This window comes from Pteropus alecto, unplaced genomic scaffold (assembly GCF_000325575.1).
Source record: "Pteropus alecto unplaced genomic scaffold, ASM32557v1 scaffold60, whole genome shotgun sequence".
NCBI classification, from domain to species: Eukaryota; Metazoa; Chordata; class Mammalia; order Chiroptera; family Pteropodidae; genus Pteropus; species Pteropus alecto.
In genome coordinates, this window is record NW_006430726.1 from 752,885 (window position 1) to 768,837 (window position 15,953).

Genomic DNA, 15,953 nt, shown 5'->3' on the forward strand with positions numbered 1-15,953 from the left:
GACATTGTTCGGGCCTCGCTTCATCTATACCTAAAGGCATTGGCTTTCATACAGTCTCTTAAGCTGGAGAGTTTCATCCCAGATGCCTTCCTCTCTCCACTCCCCTTCTGTCAAAGTTAACATCTTCTCTCGCCTGGATTCATTGATTCTTTGCCACTCTTTCTGCCTGATAACCCAGCAGTTCTCAGACTTTCTGGTCTCCAGATCCCTTTACACTTTTAAAAATTATTGAGGATGCCAAACAACTTTTGTTTATATGTTTATTTGCCACATTAGAGATTAAAACTGAGACATTTAAAAATATTAATTTATTTATAGTAATAGTAAACCCATCACTTGTTAATGTGAAGAATGTATATTATGGAAAAAAAAAAACTTTTTCAAACAAAACCAACACTAGAAGGAAGAGTGGCCTTGGTCTAACCTAATGTTTGGCTTAAGAGAAAACAGTTGGATTCTCTTAGCTCCCATGCATTCAACCTGTAGCAGTCTGTTGTTTTGGTTGAAATCTATTAAGAAAATCCAGCTTAACACAGATATATGCTTGGGAAAGAGAAGAATATTTTTAAAGTTCTCTCAGATAATTGTGATGTTCTTATTTGATGGTAGATCAGGAACGACAGATGGTAGGTTCTTAAAGGTTTGTGGTGTGGAATCTGAAATCACACCATTGAACTTTTTGTACTTTGGTATTTTAAAGACCATTGATCTGTCTTGTACTTTGAATGGAGCTTTTATCCATATATGATTTTCTGACATTGTTCATCAGTCATTTGGAAAATATTGATTTACTGTGTAATCCAACTCTTCCAAATGTGGACTTGTGTTTTATTCTACAATATCAGGAAATCTCACCACTAGTCTCTTCAGAAATGTCTTTTAAGTATTGGTCAACTGGTAAGCCCACAGTGGCAGATTCAAGTTTTCCCAATTTCTCATTTTCACTTGAAAGTCTAAATTGTACCATCAGCGATAAATACTGCCAGTTGTTTCTTTTAAGAGACAGGTTCACTTTGTTCATTTCCAAGAAAATACCCAAGCTCTGAATAAGCATCATTTGTTCGTCAGTCCTTTCAAGTAAAACTGCTGTTCCATGAAAAAAGTGGCTCGCTCAGCTCACAGTTTAAAATAATGAGACAAATGATTTTCCTCAAGAGAACCATTATACCTTGTTTACAGAAAGAAAGAAGTATTTTATGTGTACTTCCCATTTGTCACACAGAATATTAAAAAGATGTGTATCTCATGGTTGAAATTTAATGAAATTAATGAACAGCTTCATCAAGGATGTCCTTTGTGAAAATATTTTTGCTTTAAACTGTGAGTGTAGGGCAGCAAAGAATATAATAACTACTGGTTCACTTTGGTAAAACTGCTTTGATTCTTGGGAAGGCTCATTAGTGCAAATGTCAACACAGTAAAAAAGGCAAATGATATCTTAGCATTACTGTCAAAATAGTTTTGATCCCACTCCCCTCCTGAAAAGGTCTCTGGGACCCTCAACGATCTGCAGACCACACCTTGAGAACTGCTGCTTTAGCTCACGTTATAGATTCTTACTGACACAGCGCTTTACCTTGCAGTGTGGCATACATGGGCTTCGGAGTCTGGCTCCTGAGGTTACTCGTATGGTCTCATCATCAGTGCTTTTCCAATCTACAGTCCACCTGCCAGCCACAGCACACTCCTGGTTTTGCTTAAATCCATCGTTGTACTTGCTCATTGGTCTACTCTGCCTGAAATGCACCCCTGGGGTCTACCCTGGCACTCTTTCATTCTTTGAGACCCTTGCGGATGTGCTGCTTTGTCCTACACTGCACTGTTCACTCACTCTTCTCCTTCCCCACACTGGAGCACAGAGCCATGGGATCCTGCCATGAACCCCAAGCCCTGCGCAGTGTTGCCTGGGGCGCTGGCTCTGCCGCCTCCTGCCGGTGACTCTGCCTTTGCCTTGGTTCTCTGCACAGGGACCTGCTACATGATCTCACACATGACAGGCATTTATAACATTGGATACATGGTAAGTATCTTGAAAGAAAAAGGAAAACAAGAAGAACTTCAACAAGACTGACTTCTAGTTGAGTTTTCTGTAATACTTCGGTGAACTTTACATTAGACTATGTTTGCTTAATCTGTTTATTCATTTCTCTCCTTCAGGCACTGATGATCTTAAGTAGTTCCCTCTCTCTTAAAAATCCTGTTTTCCTTATTTCCATAGCAAATATATTTGAAGCTTTTAAATTTTGTTGAGGTTTAAAAAACCTGATTTAGTCAATATGACAGGAGTTGCAACTAAAAATCAGGTGGAGAAGAAGTTCCTCATTGATAACCCATTAATCTGAGTATTTCAGATTGAACCAAGAAAAGTGGTTCATCTTTCTACATAGAATTCGGATAATTGTCTTAGTAGTAGTAGAACAAAACCGAGTAAAAGCATCCTCGGTTTAGCAGTGTGAGAATTGGAGGCACAGGACCATTAGAATTCAGATGCAGGAAAACTACACGTATGAAAGAAAGATAATAACAGTAAGCAATATTAAATAATGCTGTGTTCGTTTGGAGACCACTAATGCTTATTTTTATAGCATCCTCATAGAGGAGGCAGAGGAGAGATATTAGTAAATAGTCTTATAGAGGGCAAGTTGGAGGGACAGCGCAAAGGCCTTGTATGTGTTCTGCTCAGGCGGTGGCCCTGATGATACTTTATAATCTCAACTATTACTTAAACTATCCCTATGGGTACCTGATTCCTTCCGAGCCATTAAACACACACATAGCTCTGAAGAAATCAGAATGCTTCTATGAAATTTGGTCTCTAATAATTCACCATTTTGTGTGAAGTATGTTTTGTTAAAAGTGAGAGCAGTTTTTATTTTTTAAGGTTTGTGTTAAAAACATTCACATTAATTCCAAAAGAGACATTTGCATATTTAGAAAGGCACCAATCTTCTGATAATTAGGAACAAATAAAATAGTGCTCTAAAAATCAATATATATTTTAGTCAGACAGGTCTTCAGAATGGATGGTCTTGAAGAACCTACCCAAACTGCTATTTATACTTCAAAAAAGCATTTAGGGTAGGCAGAGCAGTTCTTCTAATTGCTAATTAATTTCTGACATGCTCTCTTTATTGATGAGGTCTACCTGCTCATGCCATTCGTTCGTAGCGAGCAGAGTAGATGACCTTTCTCTGGTGCATATCTCTGTATCCAAATTGAAATTTATGAATCAAAGAGCTTCTGAATCTGGACAGCCTGTATCAGTTCGATCTACTCTTGAGGATGGGTTACCTTCCCTGAAAGACCCTCTTCAGAGAGAGACGGGGATCTTTCATTCACACAGGAACCTCTGCTGATACTAAGGCCACAGGTGCAGCAGGTGTCTTGCTCCAGGAGACTGTTGAAACGGGCACCTGGAACTGGTGATCAGTGCGTGCTTTTAGTGCCGGTTCTAACAGAGGGAGTGGAAGGACAAGTCAGCCTTTCGACGGAGGTGTTTGAGTCGGCGGCATCGTGGATGTGATAGCACTTGAGGGAGACTCGCAGACTGTCGAGTTTTGCATAGGTGAGGGAGGGCATGAGGGCAGGGTCAAGGACATGGCGGTCGCCAGGTGTGGAATCTAGTCCGAGCATGGTTGTTTTACTTGTGGACTGCTGTGGAAGAGTCCCACGAGGAGAGGTGAGAGGCTGTCATGGTGTTGGGCCTTCTCCCAGAGTCACGTCTCAGGACCGAACAAATGCTCTTTATCCCAGCGGGTCACATTGTGATTTCGGTCTTCTGGGTGGGGATTGTTCAGGGACACTGGCTATAAGTTCAGTCCAAATTAGGCACTTGGGAATTGGCCAGGAAAAATCTATAAATATCTGTCTTTTATTACTCCTTTCCCTTTGCCTCAGAGGAAGAGGCCGTTTTCTTTTTTCCCAAGGCCGACTTGTCCAGCTGAGTTCCCAGTCCTATGCTGACCTTCTTAAAGAGCCGCTCTCTGTGACACCGCGCGGCGCTCGGATGCTCAGCGGTCCCTTTAGTCTTGGCTCCTGGTGAAGCTACCCGCCTTCTCCTTACAGAGAAAACTCAACTTTTCCCTCTTTTTACTTTCTCGTCTCATAATAAAAAGTATCTTCAGAGGGAACATGGTGGTCTGCTTAAAAGCAGAGGTGTTTTATTCTTTCAGTTCTAACTTAAGTCAGATTTTATCAATTACTTGGTTTTATCTCACATGCACTCTCGTAGGTTGACTTAAATATCTTTTTTTTTTTAAATAAGGCAAAAATTTTAAAGATGATAATAAAATAGAAATGCTTTTATCACCATTTTACGGTGAGAAACTAAGGACCAGAAAGGCTGCGTAACTTGCCCAAAGCAGCCTGGCCATAGGGGTCCTCTTCTCTGCACTGCGCCTGGTCAGCAGTGGTCAGCGGTCAGCTGTTCCTTCTCTTCCTGCGGCCGTGCCGCGTGCGACAGCTCTGCTCGCATGTGCTCAAGCAGAGGAGCGTTTTCTCCCCTCTTCAACATATTTTCGTGGTAACAACTCTTCCAAAGCAAATTCTCATAATTTAATTTCAGGTAAACAGAGTTGTGTTGTACTTTCTTAAACGTTTTCAGAACAGTGGATTGAATTTGAATTTGGTAATGGTTGAATAAAATGATCAAATGCAAACTCCAAAGAGTAGGGGTTAAATGAGCAAAAGTAGGGGTTAAATGAGTATATTCTTTTGAGGATGACTAAATGCCAAAATTGACCCGGGTAGTGTTGAAAAGTTGTTTTTTGTTTTTTTGTTTTTTTGTTTTTAAATTAAAAAATTTTTAAATTTTCATTTACAGTTCCCCATCAATATTATATTAGTCTTAGATGTATAGTGGTTAGACATTTATAAAACCTACAAAGCGATACCCCCAATAAGTCTAGTACCCATCTGACACCATATATTGTTACCACAGTATTATTGACTATATTCTCTATGCTGTATAATTTACTTCCCCATAACTGTTTTGAAACTGCAAATTTGTACTTTTTAATCCCTTCAATAGGCTTTTTCTTGAAGGATTTTTCTCTCTCCCCTTGGCTGTGTCTTTTGGACAGCTGATAAAAAGAGTTAAGTTGTACCTCTGCCTTTCTTGGAACGCATGCCTACACAGTGATGTGTGTTTGCCTGGAGGGATGAGAGAAGTCTTCCATGGGAAACTGAATCATTTTTTTGGCTTGTCTGACTGATTGTACTAGAGCTATTTTTTTAGCCATGAAGTGAAAAATAGGAAGATTAAGTCAAGTAATTTCCTTAAGTAAAACATTTTAATTTTTTTTTATGTGGGATTTTCCTTAGAGTATGGTTATTTTGAATATGAGTTTTCATATCTGGCCAGGAATTTATCCTTTAAATCCAGAAACTCTTTAAGACTACTCACCACTTGTATATGTTAACACACTGACAATATTTTCTTGTCTTGTTTAATAACCATATCTGGTCAGCTATTGGAAAGGTCTTAGGATTGTGACTGGTTATAAACAAGTCTATAATCAGTTAGTCATGAAGCCTTTGGGTGTTTAGGGGATTCAGGGAGAGAAAATTCAGAAGTGCCCGCTGCCTTTAAGGAGCTCATCATCTATTTAGAGTCAGACCAGCGTGCAGCACCGAGGAACGATAGATACGGGGAGAACACCGCCATGTGAGTGCCTAAGGGTCTAACAGAGTGAAAAGGACAGAGTACGCAGAGAGCTGAATTAGGAAAGTGAGATTTGACAGGTGGGTTTTGGCTAAGGTCGGAGAGACAAGGTTCAGAATTCCAGAAACCACAGTTGTTTGAAGAGCCAGGAAAATTGAGGGAAAGGAGAACCACGTTGTAATTGTGGAAACTCCAGAGACCAGCCTTGTACCTATCTGAAGGTGTAGCAGCACGTGAGATTGGGTAAGGATCAAGTGGAGTAGTATCCAGACGAGGGAAATTAGACTTGACGAGGCTGCAGACTTCTGTGCAGTCTTCCTGAATCACAGCACGAACCATTCCACGTCTCTGCTCAGATGTCCTTGCTGGCTTCCAGTGGCCTCTGAACAGGGTCCAGACTTTTTAGCATGACATCATATGCTTTTATAATCTAGATTGTTAGTGCTTTTCCATGCTGATGCTATAGCACTTCCATACAGGAATTTGATTCATATAATTAGACAGTCTGCTAGTCCTCTGCCACATCTGCCACTCATCACATCTGTACCTTCACTCACACTCTTTATAGGCAGTGCCCACCTCCTCTCTCCCTTCTTCTCCTTCTGTTAAACCACCATCTTTATAAAACTTTTCAGCCTAATCAGTTCAGCCAGAGATCCTCGGTCCTTTGCTGAAATTCCACATTTCATTTGTACTACCCATGCTGTTTCATATTTCAGGCCATTACCCCTGCTTTGTTTCCTCGAGGTCCCCAAAATGTCTCATCCATCCTTACCATCTCTCACAACACCTTTCAGAGCACCATAACCAGGGCAGACATTTACATGTTTGTCGAATGGATAAATAAATTTGGCTAATATTCACAATTTGGCTACTAATTGACCACGTCATGCTGGTAATGACAAAATCGCATTAGGACATTCTGGTCAGTAAATGTCAGCGTGGTTTTCCTTGACTTCATAGCCTTTGTTTTGTAGAAAGAGGTTTGTTCTTATTTCCACAGATGATCACATGGAAAGGGCGTGTCTTACTTACTGGCTGTCCCTCCTTTGCATTTCCTTGCCAAAACACTGTCCACCCCGCTTCCCTCCTCCTCCAGCTATTGTAAAACCTGTATTCCTGACCAGGATAGCACTGTGTGTCTCAAGTGTTCTCTTCTGGTCTTGATAACAAGATCTCCTGGAAGGAACTGAAAGTATGCGAAAGGACAGGCGTATGTGTTGCCCAGAACTCACTTCGTGTTAACGGTCCTTTTTCTCTATTAACATTTCATTTTCTCCTCAGAAAGTTTTTTACAATCTAAAATATTTGTTGCCAGGTTATCACTATTCCAGCAACCGTTACATAAGGATCCAGTAAAGTACGTAATCTGAAGGCAAAAATGTCTTAAGAGACAGAACCTGAATTTTCCTCTGTGAAGTTAATTCCATATTTCGTCACTCTATTGCTAAGCCAGAACTGCCCTTACCATTTACCTAGCAAAATCGAGATCTTTTACTTGCTTGACCTTTTCACAGCATTTGGCACTGTTTACTATTCTTTTTTGGGAATACTTCTTTTCGTTTCCTTAATATCACATCTGTGTTGATTCCCAAATCTCTGTACCCTCTCCCAGCCATCCTCCCGAACTCCAGACGAATACATCATTTGTCTGCACGGCTCTGCTGGGCTGTCTCTGATGCCTCAGCTTCAGCTGTTTCTAGAAGCAGACTCATCTTCGGATCTCTCCCTGCCTCTCACTTGTGCTCCCTCCCAGCGCTTACCTGGTTGCCTAGGGTGAAGCCTTGTCAAACCTAATGCTTCTTTTCCCCCACCCTTTCCGCCCCAGTCCTTGTTAGTGTTAAATATCTTTGACCCCTCAATTGTTGATTCTTCATCTATGCTTTCATCACCTGAATTCAAGCTACCGTCATCTCTCATCCAACTTCCATAACAGCTTTGTGACTTAATTTCCCTGTGTCTAGTGTTACTTCTTCCTGTCTGTTGAGCATTCTCTAGAAAAAAAATCTGTTTTCGAAATGCAAAACCGATCATGCCTTTCCCTTGCTAACAACCCTTCAGTAGCTTTTTCCTATTGCAGTGATTCAGACTTCTGAATATGAGTCCATCTCTTTGTGCTCCTCAGGCCTCGTCTTTTGCCACTTGCTCTTTCTTGCCTCTGGACCTAAGCACCCGGTCTTCTGCCTGAACGTCTACAAAATCAGTCTCTCTCTACTTCTTCCCCGCCTCCCTACACACCATACACCCTTTACCTGGTTAGTTCCTGCTCACCCATCAGGTCCCGGAGTAGTCAGCTTCCTCAGCGGGCCTTTAGAGTGTGTTACATCTTGAGGCAAAATGTTCTTGTCGTGCTGTGATTGCTCTGTCCCAGCACTTCTCACGCATTATTCTATTTACGGTCTGTCTGAATTGCTGTTATATTCTCACTGCCAAGCATAGGTGTTCAGTGAATATTCGTCTAATGTTCATACTGTTTACTGAAAGCTTGTGGAAGACTTAGGACAGTGACATGTGAAGTTATGTATGATCTCACAATATTATGAATCTTCCATGTGAAATTTCTTAGCTCTTTATTATATAAATTTGTCATTTTTAGCATTTTTAGCATTCCAGGTTTTTACAGCATTAATGTATTTTAAAGCCGCATTCTTTGGGAAAATTTGAAAATTCAGTTTAAAAAATTATGTTTGGAAAATATCTAGAACACTTTAAATATGTACAATTTATTGTATGCCAGTTATACTTCAGTAAAGCATCTTAAGTTACTTAAATGCTAAATAAAAACATGCTTTCAGAGTCTTAGATTACCATCTGAAATAGAAGTTATGACCAAGATTTTAGTCTGAATTCATGCATTTTGCACATGTAAAAATGTATGTATTTATTGGGAAAAATAGCCAAATGATACGAATGCATCGGAATCCACTCTTGAGTAGTATAGTTTGTATTTTTAAGTATAAGAAAATGTGGAGGAGGGGGATGCTATTACTTAGTTATTTCACTGAACTAAAAGTTTGCATTCGTAGGCTTCATGAAGTTGATAAGACTTTTATATGTGACAAGAAATTTTCTCGTATGTTACAGTTATGAAGAAAAATGTTAGAGTAGCTTAGGGGGCAGCGGTCAGTGCTCTGTCTTATGTAATGCTGGGGTGGCGTTGGAAGATACAGAAGTCACAGTGAGTATGGTTTATTGCTGATCACATGAGACAGGCTTTTGGATTTGGTTTCGATAGACTGCATGACCACCCAGAGAAACGTTGCCCCACAGTACACTGTGGGTGGTGTCTCATTTCTCTTTTTTGATAGGGTTACAAGATAGGTCCAATAGGAGAACACCATGTAGTATGTGTTAATTTCAACAAGAAATTGTACAGATTGTTCCGTTTTGTATAGAAGATGGAGAAATGTGAGTCAAAGTTCGATTGGCTTTGTAGCCGATGGTGGATGGACTAACAACATCCTTCCAGCGGTGGCTTTTAGCATCGTACTTCTGGGTCTGTTTTTAACCTTGCTCAGGTTTATAGATGACACAGAGTGTGCAGGAACAGCTGGCATTTCTGTGACAGAGTCTAGATTCAAGGTACTCTTTTTAGACTAAAATGATAACTTAAAACAAATGAGATAATTCAGCAGGGAAATTGTAAAGTGGGTTTTAAAATACAATCACAAGATTATGGTATGGAAGAAACCTGTTTTGACATAAGTCAAAGTGGAAAAAAGATATGGCAAGTGAGCTTATTTCACCATAAGCTAATATTCCTGTAAAAGTGCGGTATTCATGTTCGGAAAGCCAGTTCGATCTTAACTGTCCCAGTGTGTGCAATTTCAGAGGATTTCACCTTGAGCGTCTACATCACAAAAAGGACACTGACTGACGAGGCTTCAGTTGGGTGCCTGTTGCATGAGGAACAGTTATAGGAACCGTGACCCAGAAGAAAAGCTCTGGGGAGGGTAGTGAATTACAAGAGTATCTTCAGATATTTGAAGTGCATGTTAGAAATATTTGCTCCAAAGAAAAATACTAGGACCAGTATACCCGTTCATTCTAAAGAAGACCTGGATAAGAACTGTCAGTATCCAGATATAGTTTAGTCCCTGTGTTGGATGTGTTCATTCTGATTTTTGTTAACATAATACTGCACAGAGAAGCTGTTAAACAGAAATGTCAGGTATTAAAATGTTGAGAAAGAAGTTGAATGTGCTTCATTTAATGGCACACTTTCTATCTGTACTTTCTAAAATTAAGAACCGCTAGTCATTTTTATTGAAAAAATAACATCTCTTTCTATGCTTTGGCATTTGTGTAAAATCAAACTAAGAATATTGATGGTATGAGTGAAGAATTCTAAGTTTTCTTTCCTTAAATTTTAACTTACATTTTCTCCATAGTAGTTTCTTTTAATTTGGGTAATTCTCAAGTGGCAAAATAAGACGTGTAGTAGAAAGATTTACAGAACTGAGTTTAATGCAGACTTGTTTTATTAGCTGCATGACCTTAACACAACTGACTTAAACTCTGAATGCAACATTTCTGCATCTGTGGACAATAACATTTACCTTATAGTTTTTTATGAGGAATAAATGAAATTATACACATGAAAGCTCCTGACAATCAGAAACTCAGTAAATGTTGTTGCTATTAACAAACCTGGCCCCAGAAGACCTGTCCTAAGGATTGAACTCTGCTGTCACTTACTTTTTTACTGAAGTTATGTTTCTGCTATCTCCCTTTCTTCCATCTTTTCTCCTTTTATTTCTCCAAGCTGTTGGCAATTTTAGTAAAATTTAACATTTGTGGCCTTGTTCCATGAGACCTATTTCCTGTAAGGAGCACAAGTTTATGAAGAGACCTTTGTTTTTTCTGATATTCTTCCATCTTAATTTCTTCTTGCTGTTGGTACAGTTGTCAGTTTGCCGCTACCAGCTAAGATGCCTTTTGGCTTCATTTTGCAGAGGCGATAGAGGGTTAAAGCAAAGGCGCCGCCTGCCAGATTCGAAAAGGTTTCCTGGTTGATTGTCCTTTAGGCCTTCCTCTTCTCCTTTAGCTTTTTAAAACCTTGGAACCTTCAAATCTGTGAATCAAAGAAATGCCAGGAACAGTCGTGCTTGAACACCTCAACTGAAATTAAAAGCAAACCCCAGATGGAAACAGTGTTTTTGCAGCCATTGTAAATAATTTTCTTCTTATACTCAAATACTCAAAAACATCTTATTTGAAGCGTTCTGTTATTCTAAGCAGACTGGGGTTTCTCTAGTGGAAGCTGATGTTTTTTATCTGTATTCTAGTAGATTTGGCCAACAAATGTGAACTCTGGATGAATCACTGTTTTTAAGTTAATGAAATCATAGGTTATTGAAAATCATTAACTGTGGTAGACCTCTCTTCATTTCATGTGTAAAGTGGAGGTGGCAAATATAATTACCCAAGAATATACTATATGTTTTCTACAAGAAGTTTTGAGAGAATTTCTCAATTTTTCTCTTCTTCTCTGAATCTACCTACATTCTATAAACTATACGGCCTCTGATAAAGATTTCTTAGTCACAGACTGAGGATATCAGATCAAGAAGGAATTTCAGGTATGGTCTAGTGTCCAACACCTCTCATTTTTCAGTTTGGAAATGTAGGTCCAGGGAGTCAAACTAATTATCCCAGATTGCTTGGGGAGATAATGACACACCCAGGAATGGAAAGAAACCTTGATTTTTTTTAGCCTGCCACCTGAGTACCCTGCAGAGACTAAATTGATCATTGGTGAGTCACTTAGCCAGTGCCTAGTCACATGGTGCTACTTTGTTTACTGGCCTCTGGTGTTCCCTTTGTGTCTTGAGCATACCCACTAGGTGGTATCCTAATTGAGAAACTTTATTATGGGATTTCAGGCAGGAATCTGCCCTAACTGGAACAAAATGGAGCCAAATAGAGTTCACCTGTTAAGAATGTTAAATAATTTGGGTAAGGTGTTAGATCTTGTAATGAAATAAATCAAGAGAAAATTGAATTCATGAACAGAAATGCTATAGTTAAATTATAATGCATGAAATATTTGTGTATGCCATTTGTGGAATCTTTAAGAACATATGTTGGGCCTGTGGCAGGAGTGAACCAAAAAGCTTCTGTTGAAGAATTTGGGACCCCTTGTGGAGGGAGAGTAGATGGAGGACACAGGGAGAAGGGAGATATAATTAATCTCATAAAAACTACTATTATAAGCTGTTGTCAATAATAAATAATGTTTTACTATAAGTTCTCAAAGGAAAGAGGAAATATTCTCGAAATGCAAAGTTGTAACTGTCAGCTCTAGTTTGAATATAAAATGATTGGTTGCGGTGTTTCAAAATCCTAACAGAATAACTTCAGTGGTTCCAGATGTTTTTAATAAAAACTTGGAATTGTCACATCAGCAGCAAAAGCACAGGACTGCAGATTCTGCGTTCTGTTGGGGAGTGCTGAGCAGATCCAGAGGGGAAAGCAAAACACACTCTTTTTTTTTTCCCCACAAGAGCGTATGTTCCCTTCCCAGAGCATTTGTTTTCCAAGAAGGAACAGAGTAAGTAAGGGCGAGTCCACTTCGTTTTGCTGCGTTCATGTGTGCATGAAGAGTAAGAAACCTCGATCTGCAGCCTGCAGCACAAAGCCAGCAGGTAGTCAGAAATTGAAAGGTTAATCTGTATGTCTCAAAAACAAGTAATCTGGGCCATTTCAGGCAATTAGATTACTCTGAAACAGATTCCTCTCTAATTATATAAACTTCTTGACACATGCCTTGTTGTTTACTTATTTTGTTTGCCTTCAGTGCAAGGCACAAAATATTTGCTAAATCAATATAGATTCTCTACGTTTAAGTCAATAGTTAGAGGAGGTTAGGTGTAGAAAGGCTTTATTATGATTAGAGCTTCTGAGCCCTAGGGAGATGCCTGGGAACCTTGGAATCCCGAAACATTTGATTCTCATTAAAACAGAAGGGAGCGGCAGTTGAGGAATAAACCATATTGAGGACAGAGGGGAGGCAGCTTTGTATTCATATGGGGAGAAAGGAGAGCTCTCAATTATAGCTTGGTGAAGGTTCATACAGAAAAGATAAACAAACTATCCATTTTTCCATACACTGAAGCCTATAGAATCTTTTGAGTTGTGCCTCAGACCACATAGTTCCAACGTATTTGTAAATTCCTGACCAGGTTCCCACCCTTTCGGTAAGCCTGAGCAAGAACTTTATTTTCAACTCTCTAACCTTTCTCTAATCATCTTGTTTCTACGTTTTTCCATTGTCACCCTAACAAGTACCACCCTCTGTTTCACTGCACAGGTTGGTGACATCACAGAGCCAGGGCTCACCAGGGGGCACGTGGGGAAGGGGAGGCTGTCCACCTCTGCGGGACAGTGAGGGGTGTGGCATCAGGCTTCCAGGGCTTACTGCTGTAACTGTGCTGCTCATAGAGGAGGAAAAGGCTTGCCTTCAAGCAGGACTGTCTGCATTTCTCTCCTTTGGGCTGGTTGGCAACTTGAATGCCTGGCCTGAGGGGATGGTGACTCATCAGACCTTCTATCTTCTTTTTATAGCTACTGAAAAACTTTATCACCAACTCTTTGCAATATTGACAAATTCAGTTAGTAAATCTCCCTGCTCCTTATGTCATGGTGTTTGAGCCCCCTCCTTGACAGTCCTGGTCCAGCCAAGTACTCCTCTGGCCACCTGAGGAAAATGTCAGCAGCCTAATGGCTCCTAGCAGGAGAAAATCTTCGTAATTTTTTTTCTTTCTCCACTCTCTCCCCGTTTTGCTTTCCTTGGTTCCTCTTCCTCTTTTCCCTCCCAAATTATTTTCGACCCAAGTGAAAGAATGTCTGAAGTGAGAGAATGAATTCTGGAACAGGCCTGGCCCGGGAGAATGTTCCCAAGGGTGGGGACTAAAGAGGTCTCGAATAGTTTAAAAAAAAAAAAAAAGGGCAAAAGAAGTAGCAGAGCCACATGCAAGGCTCAGTTAATGTGAATGGGAGCATCGAAAGGGAGGTCCCCGCCGGGTGACGCTTCTAGCCACTTCTGAATCCTAGAGACATCGCCCTGGCATACTTGGCTAACATTTTTCTCACGTTAAATCATTGGTTTGCATTTGGCAAGGAGAGGCAGTGTGTGCCTCCCGTAGTTTGTTTTCTGTGCGTGGTGGGATAGATAAGTGTGTTGTTACGGTGTTTAGGATGACCTTTCTCTTCCTTTATTATGGCCCTGACATCAAAGCACTCCTCGCATCTGAGAGAGCCTAACAGAGCCTCCTTCATAGGGGACAGTTGGACGAGGAGGAGGGAGCGGGATGGAAAAGGAAAAGGAGCCTTGTTTTTCTCTTCTTAGTTTGTGGGTGAATCATGTTTGCAATTAGGTTTGCAAGCCTCCTCGGCTGCTGGTGCGGCACTGAAAGGCAAGTCATGACACTCTCGAGAGTGAGGGAGGGGGTTGGGGACTGTGGTAGGGCAGGGCCAGCGCCCTAGGAGAAGGGGGGGTTGCAGAGCAGGAGGCGGGCCTTTCTCCCTCCCTTTCCTCTGCTGTCTTACATGTTTTCAACCTAAATCAGAACCAAGCCCGACTGCCTGGTGTGCGAGACAGACTCCGAAGGCTCTTTACTTCATACAGAATCAACAAGCTTCTGCTTTTTTTTTTTTTTCTTTTTCCTGTAAAGGAAAAATTGATAGTCCTTTATTCTTTTAAAGCAAGAACAGAATTTTATGGGAGAATTTTTTCACGTCGCCGCTGTGGAATAGAGCTATCTTCCTTTTTTTTCCCTCTCTTTTCCTGACAAAGTACGTACTGGATTTTTATTGCCTGCTTGGTTTTTTCCCCACGCGCATCGGCCATTATGCTCAGTCAGTTCGTTCTTAGTTTTTCCACTGGAGTTATCGCCAGTGATGGAAATGGTGTGTGCTTCTCCTTCAGTCAAGATTTGCATAAAGTATAGCATCAGGAGGCATTTACTGTTTCTATTATGAATTATAAACTCATCATCCCAGTGCTCTGAAGTTGTCATAAAGTTCTCGGTCAGTTTAAGGAATTGGGTTCCTCTTGGTTTCTTTTTAATTCATTTTTGACCCTTTGAGGGTTTTATATAGAGAGGCGTCTGGAAGGCACAGACGCCCCCCGTGAGAGGTTTGGAACTCTGGACTTGCGGGACGCACTGCTTCCCCGAGTTAACGGCGGGCACATCTCCTGCATTTTGTCTCCTCTCTTCTGCTTTTGGACAAAATGTATGAACGGCACAAGAGGCGCTACAGTCTGTGTGACATCTCCAAGGTGGACAGGGCTGTGGACGTGGTGCTGCTGAAGGTAAGGAGCCACGCTCGGCACATTCTCAAGCTCTCAGGCTCTTTCTTCTCCTGAATTCAATGGCCGGGTCCCTGGCCGTCTGCCTTAAGAGAGAGGCTGAGAAGTATGTGTGGACGGTGTGCGGTGGGGGTCGGGTTGCTGATGTCAAGGTTCTTAAAGGGCTCTCTTGTGGGACCTGAGAATCAGCGCCGAGTCACTTGCTACATGTGGTTTTACTTGCTTTAAAATTCATTCTTATACTCAGGAGAACATCCTACTCTTGAAAATTCATCTTCAGAGTTGCTCTTTCCTGCGATGTCTGCCCCTCTGTCCCTGTCATTGCCGTCTCCCTTCGCCCAGCTCCCGTCTGTCTATCTTGTCTCTGTCGTCCTCTGACATGCCGCCTCTGTCCTTTAGTCTCTCTGTCTTTTGTCTGGGCCTTTTCTGTCTGTTGTTTCTGCTGTCTCTCACTGGCAACTTTTTAGGGGAAAGATACATTTCTTTCCTTTGGAAGGTCCTCCAATTAATCTGTTTATTAAAATGGCAAAGTAGCCCTTTTGGCTTGGCTTGACTGCTTTTCAGATCCAGCCTCAGGCTCTGTTGATAGCTGTATTTTTTTTTTTCCCAGCATTAGTGGGTGTCTAAGCAGGATGGGGGCGGAGACTCTGGATAGCTAATTGCTCACAGAAGGCATCCTTGAATCTAAAATTAGTCAGGACTCCTCCAGCCGTAAGATGGGAGTCTGGGAATGTTGGATGACTCAAGGAGTACTTTTTGGAAGTTTAGCTTTCTGGCAAAAGCAGGGGAAATTGGAAGGCTACCAAGGGCCTCAAGAGATGCCAAATCAACCTCAGTACCTGAACGCCTGCGAGTGTGGAGCTGTGGGCGTCTAGGCAAAGTGATAATGTTCCGCCCTGGTCAAGGAAATAGTGGAGCTGTTTTATTGATTCGTTGATTCAATTTATTACTTGCAGTTCCCTCTTTTTTTTAATGGTC

The 15,953-nt window shown here is 41.0% G+C and overlaps 1 protein-coding gene across 7 annotated transcripts in view; it reads left to right on the forward strand.

Moving 5' to 3' along the window:
* The window catches only part of AKAP13 (A-kinase anchoring protein 13), a 234,334-nt gene that overhangs the window by 133,999 nt on the left and 84,382 nt on the right, over positions 1–15,953 (forward strand). The window contains exon 1 of one of the 7 annotated variants that reach the window (XM_025049691.1): positions 14,229–14,978. The exons of the other annotated variants lie outside the window; for them this stretch is intronic. Within the exon in view, the coding sequence (XP_024905459.1) occupies positions 14,898–14,978 (81 nt within the window). The 5' untranslated portion in view covers positions 14,229–14,897. Of the gene's footprint in view, positions 1–14,228; positions 14,979–15,953 lie in introns of those variants that run through there. 7 annotated transcript variants of the gene reach the window in all.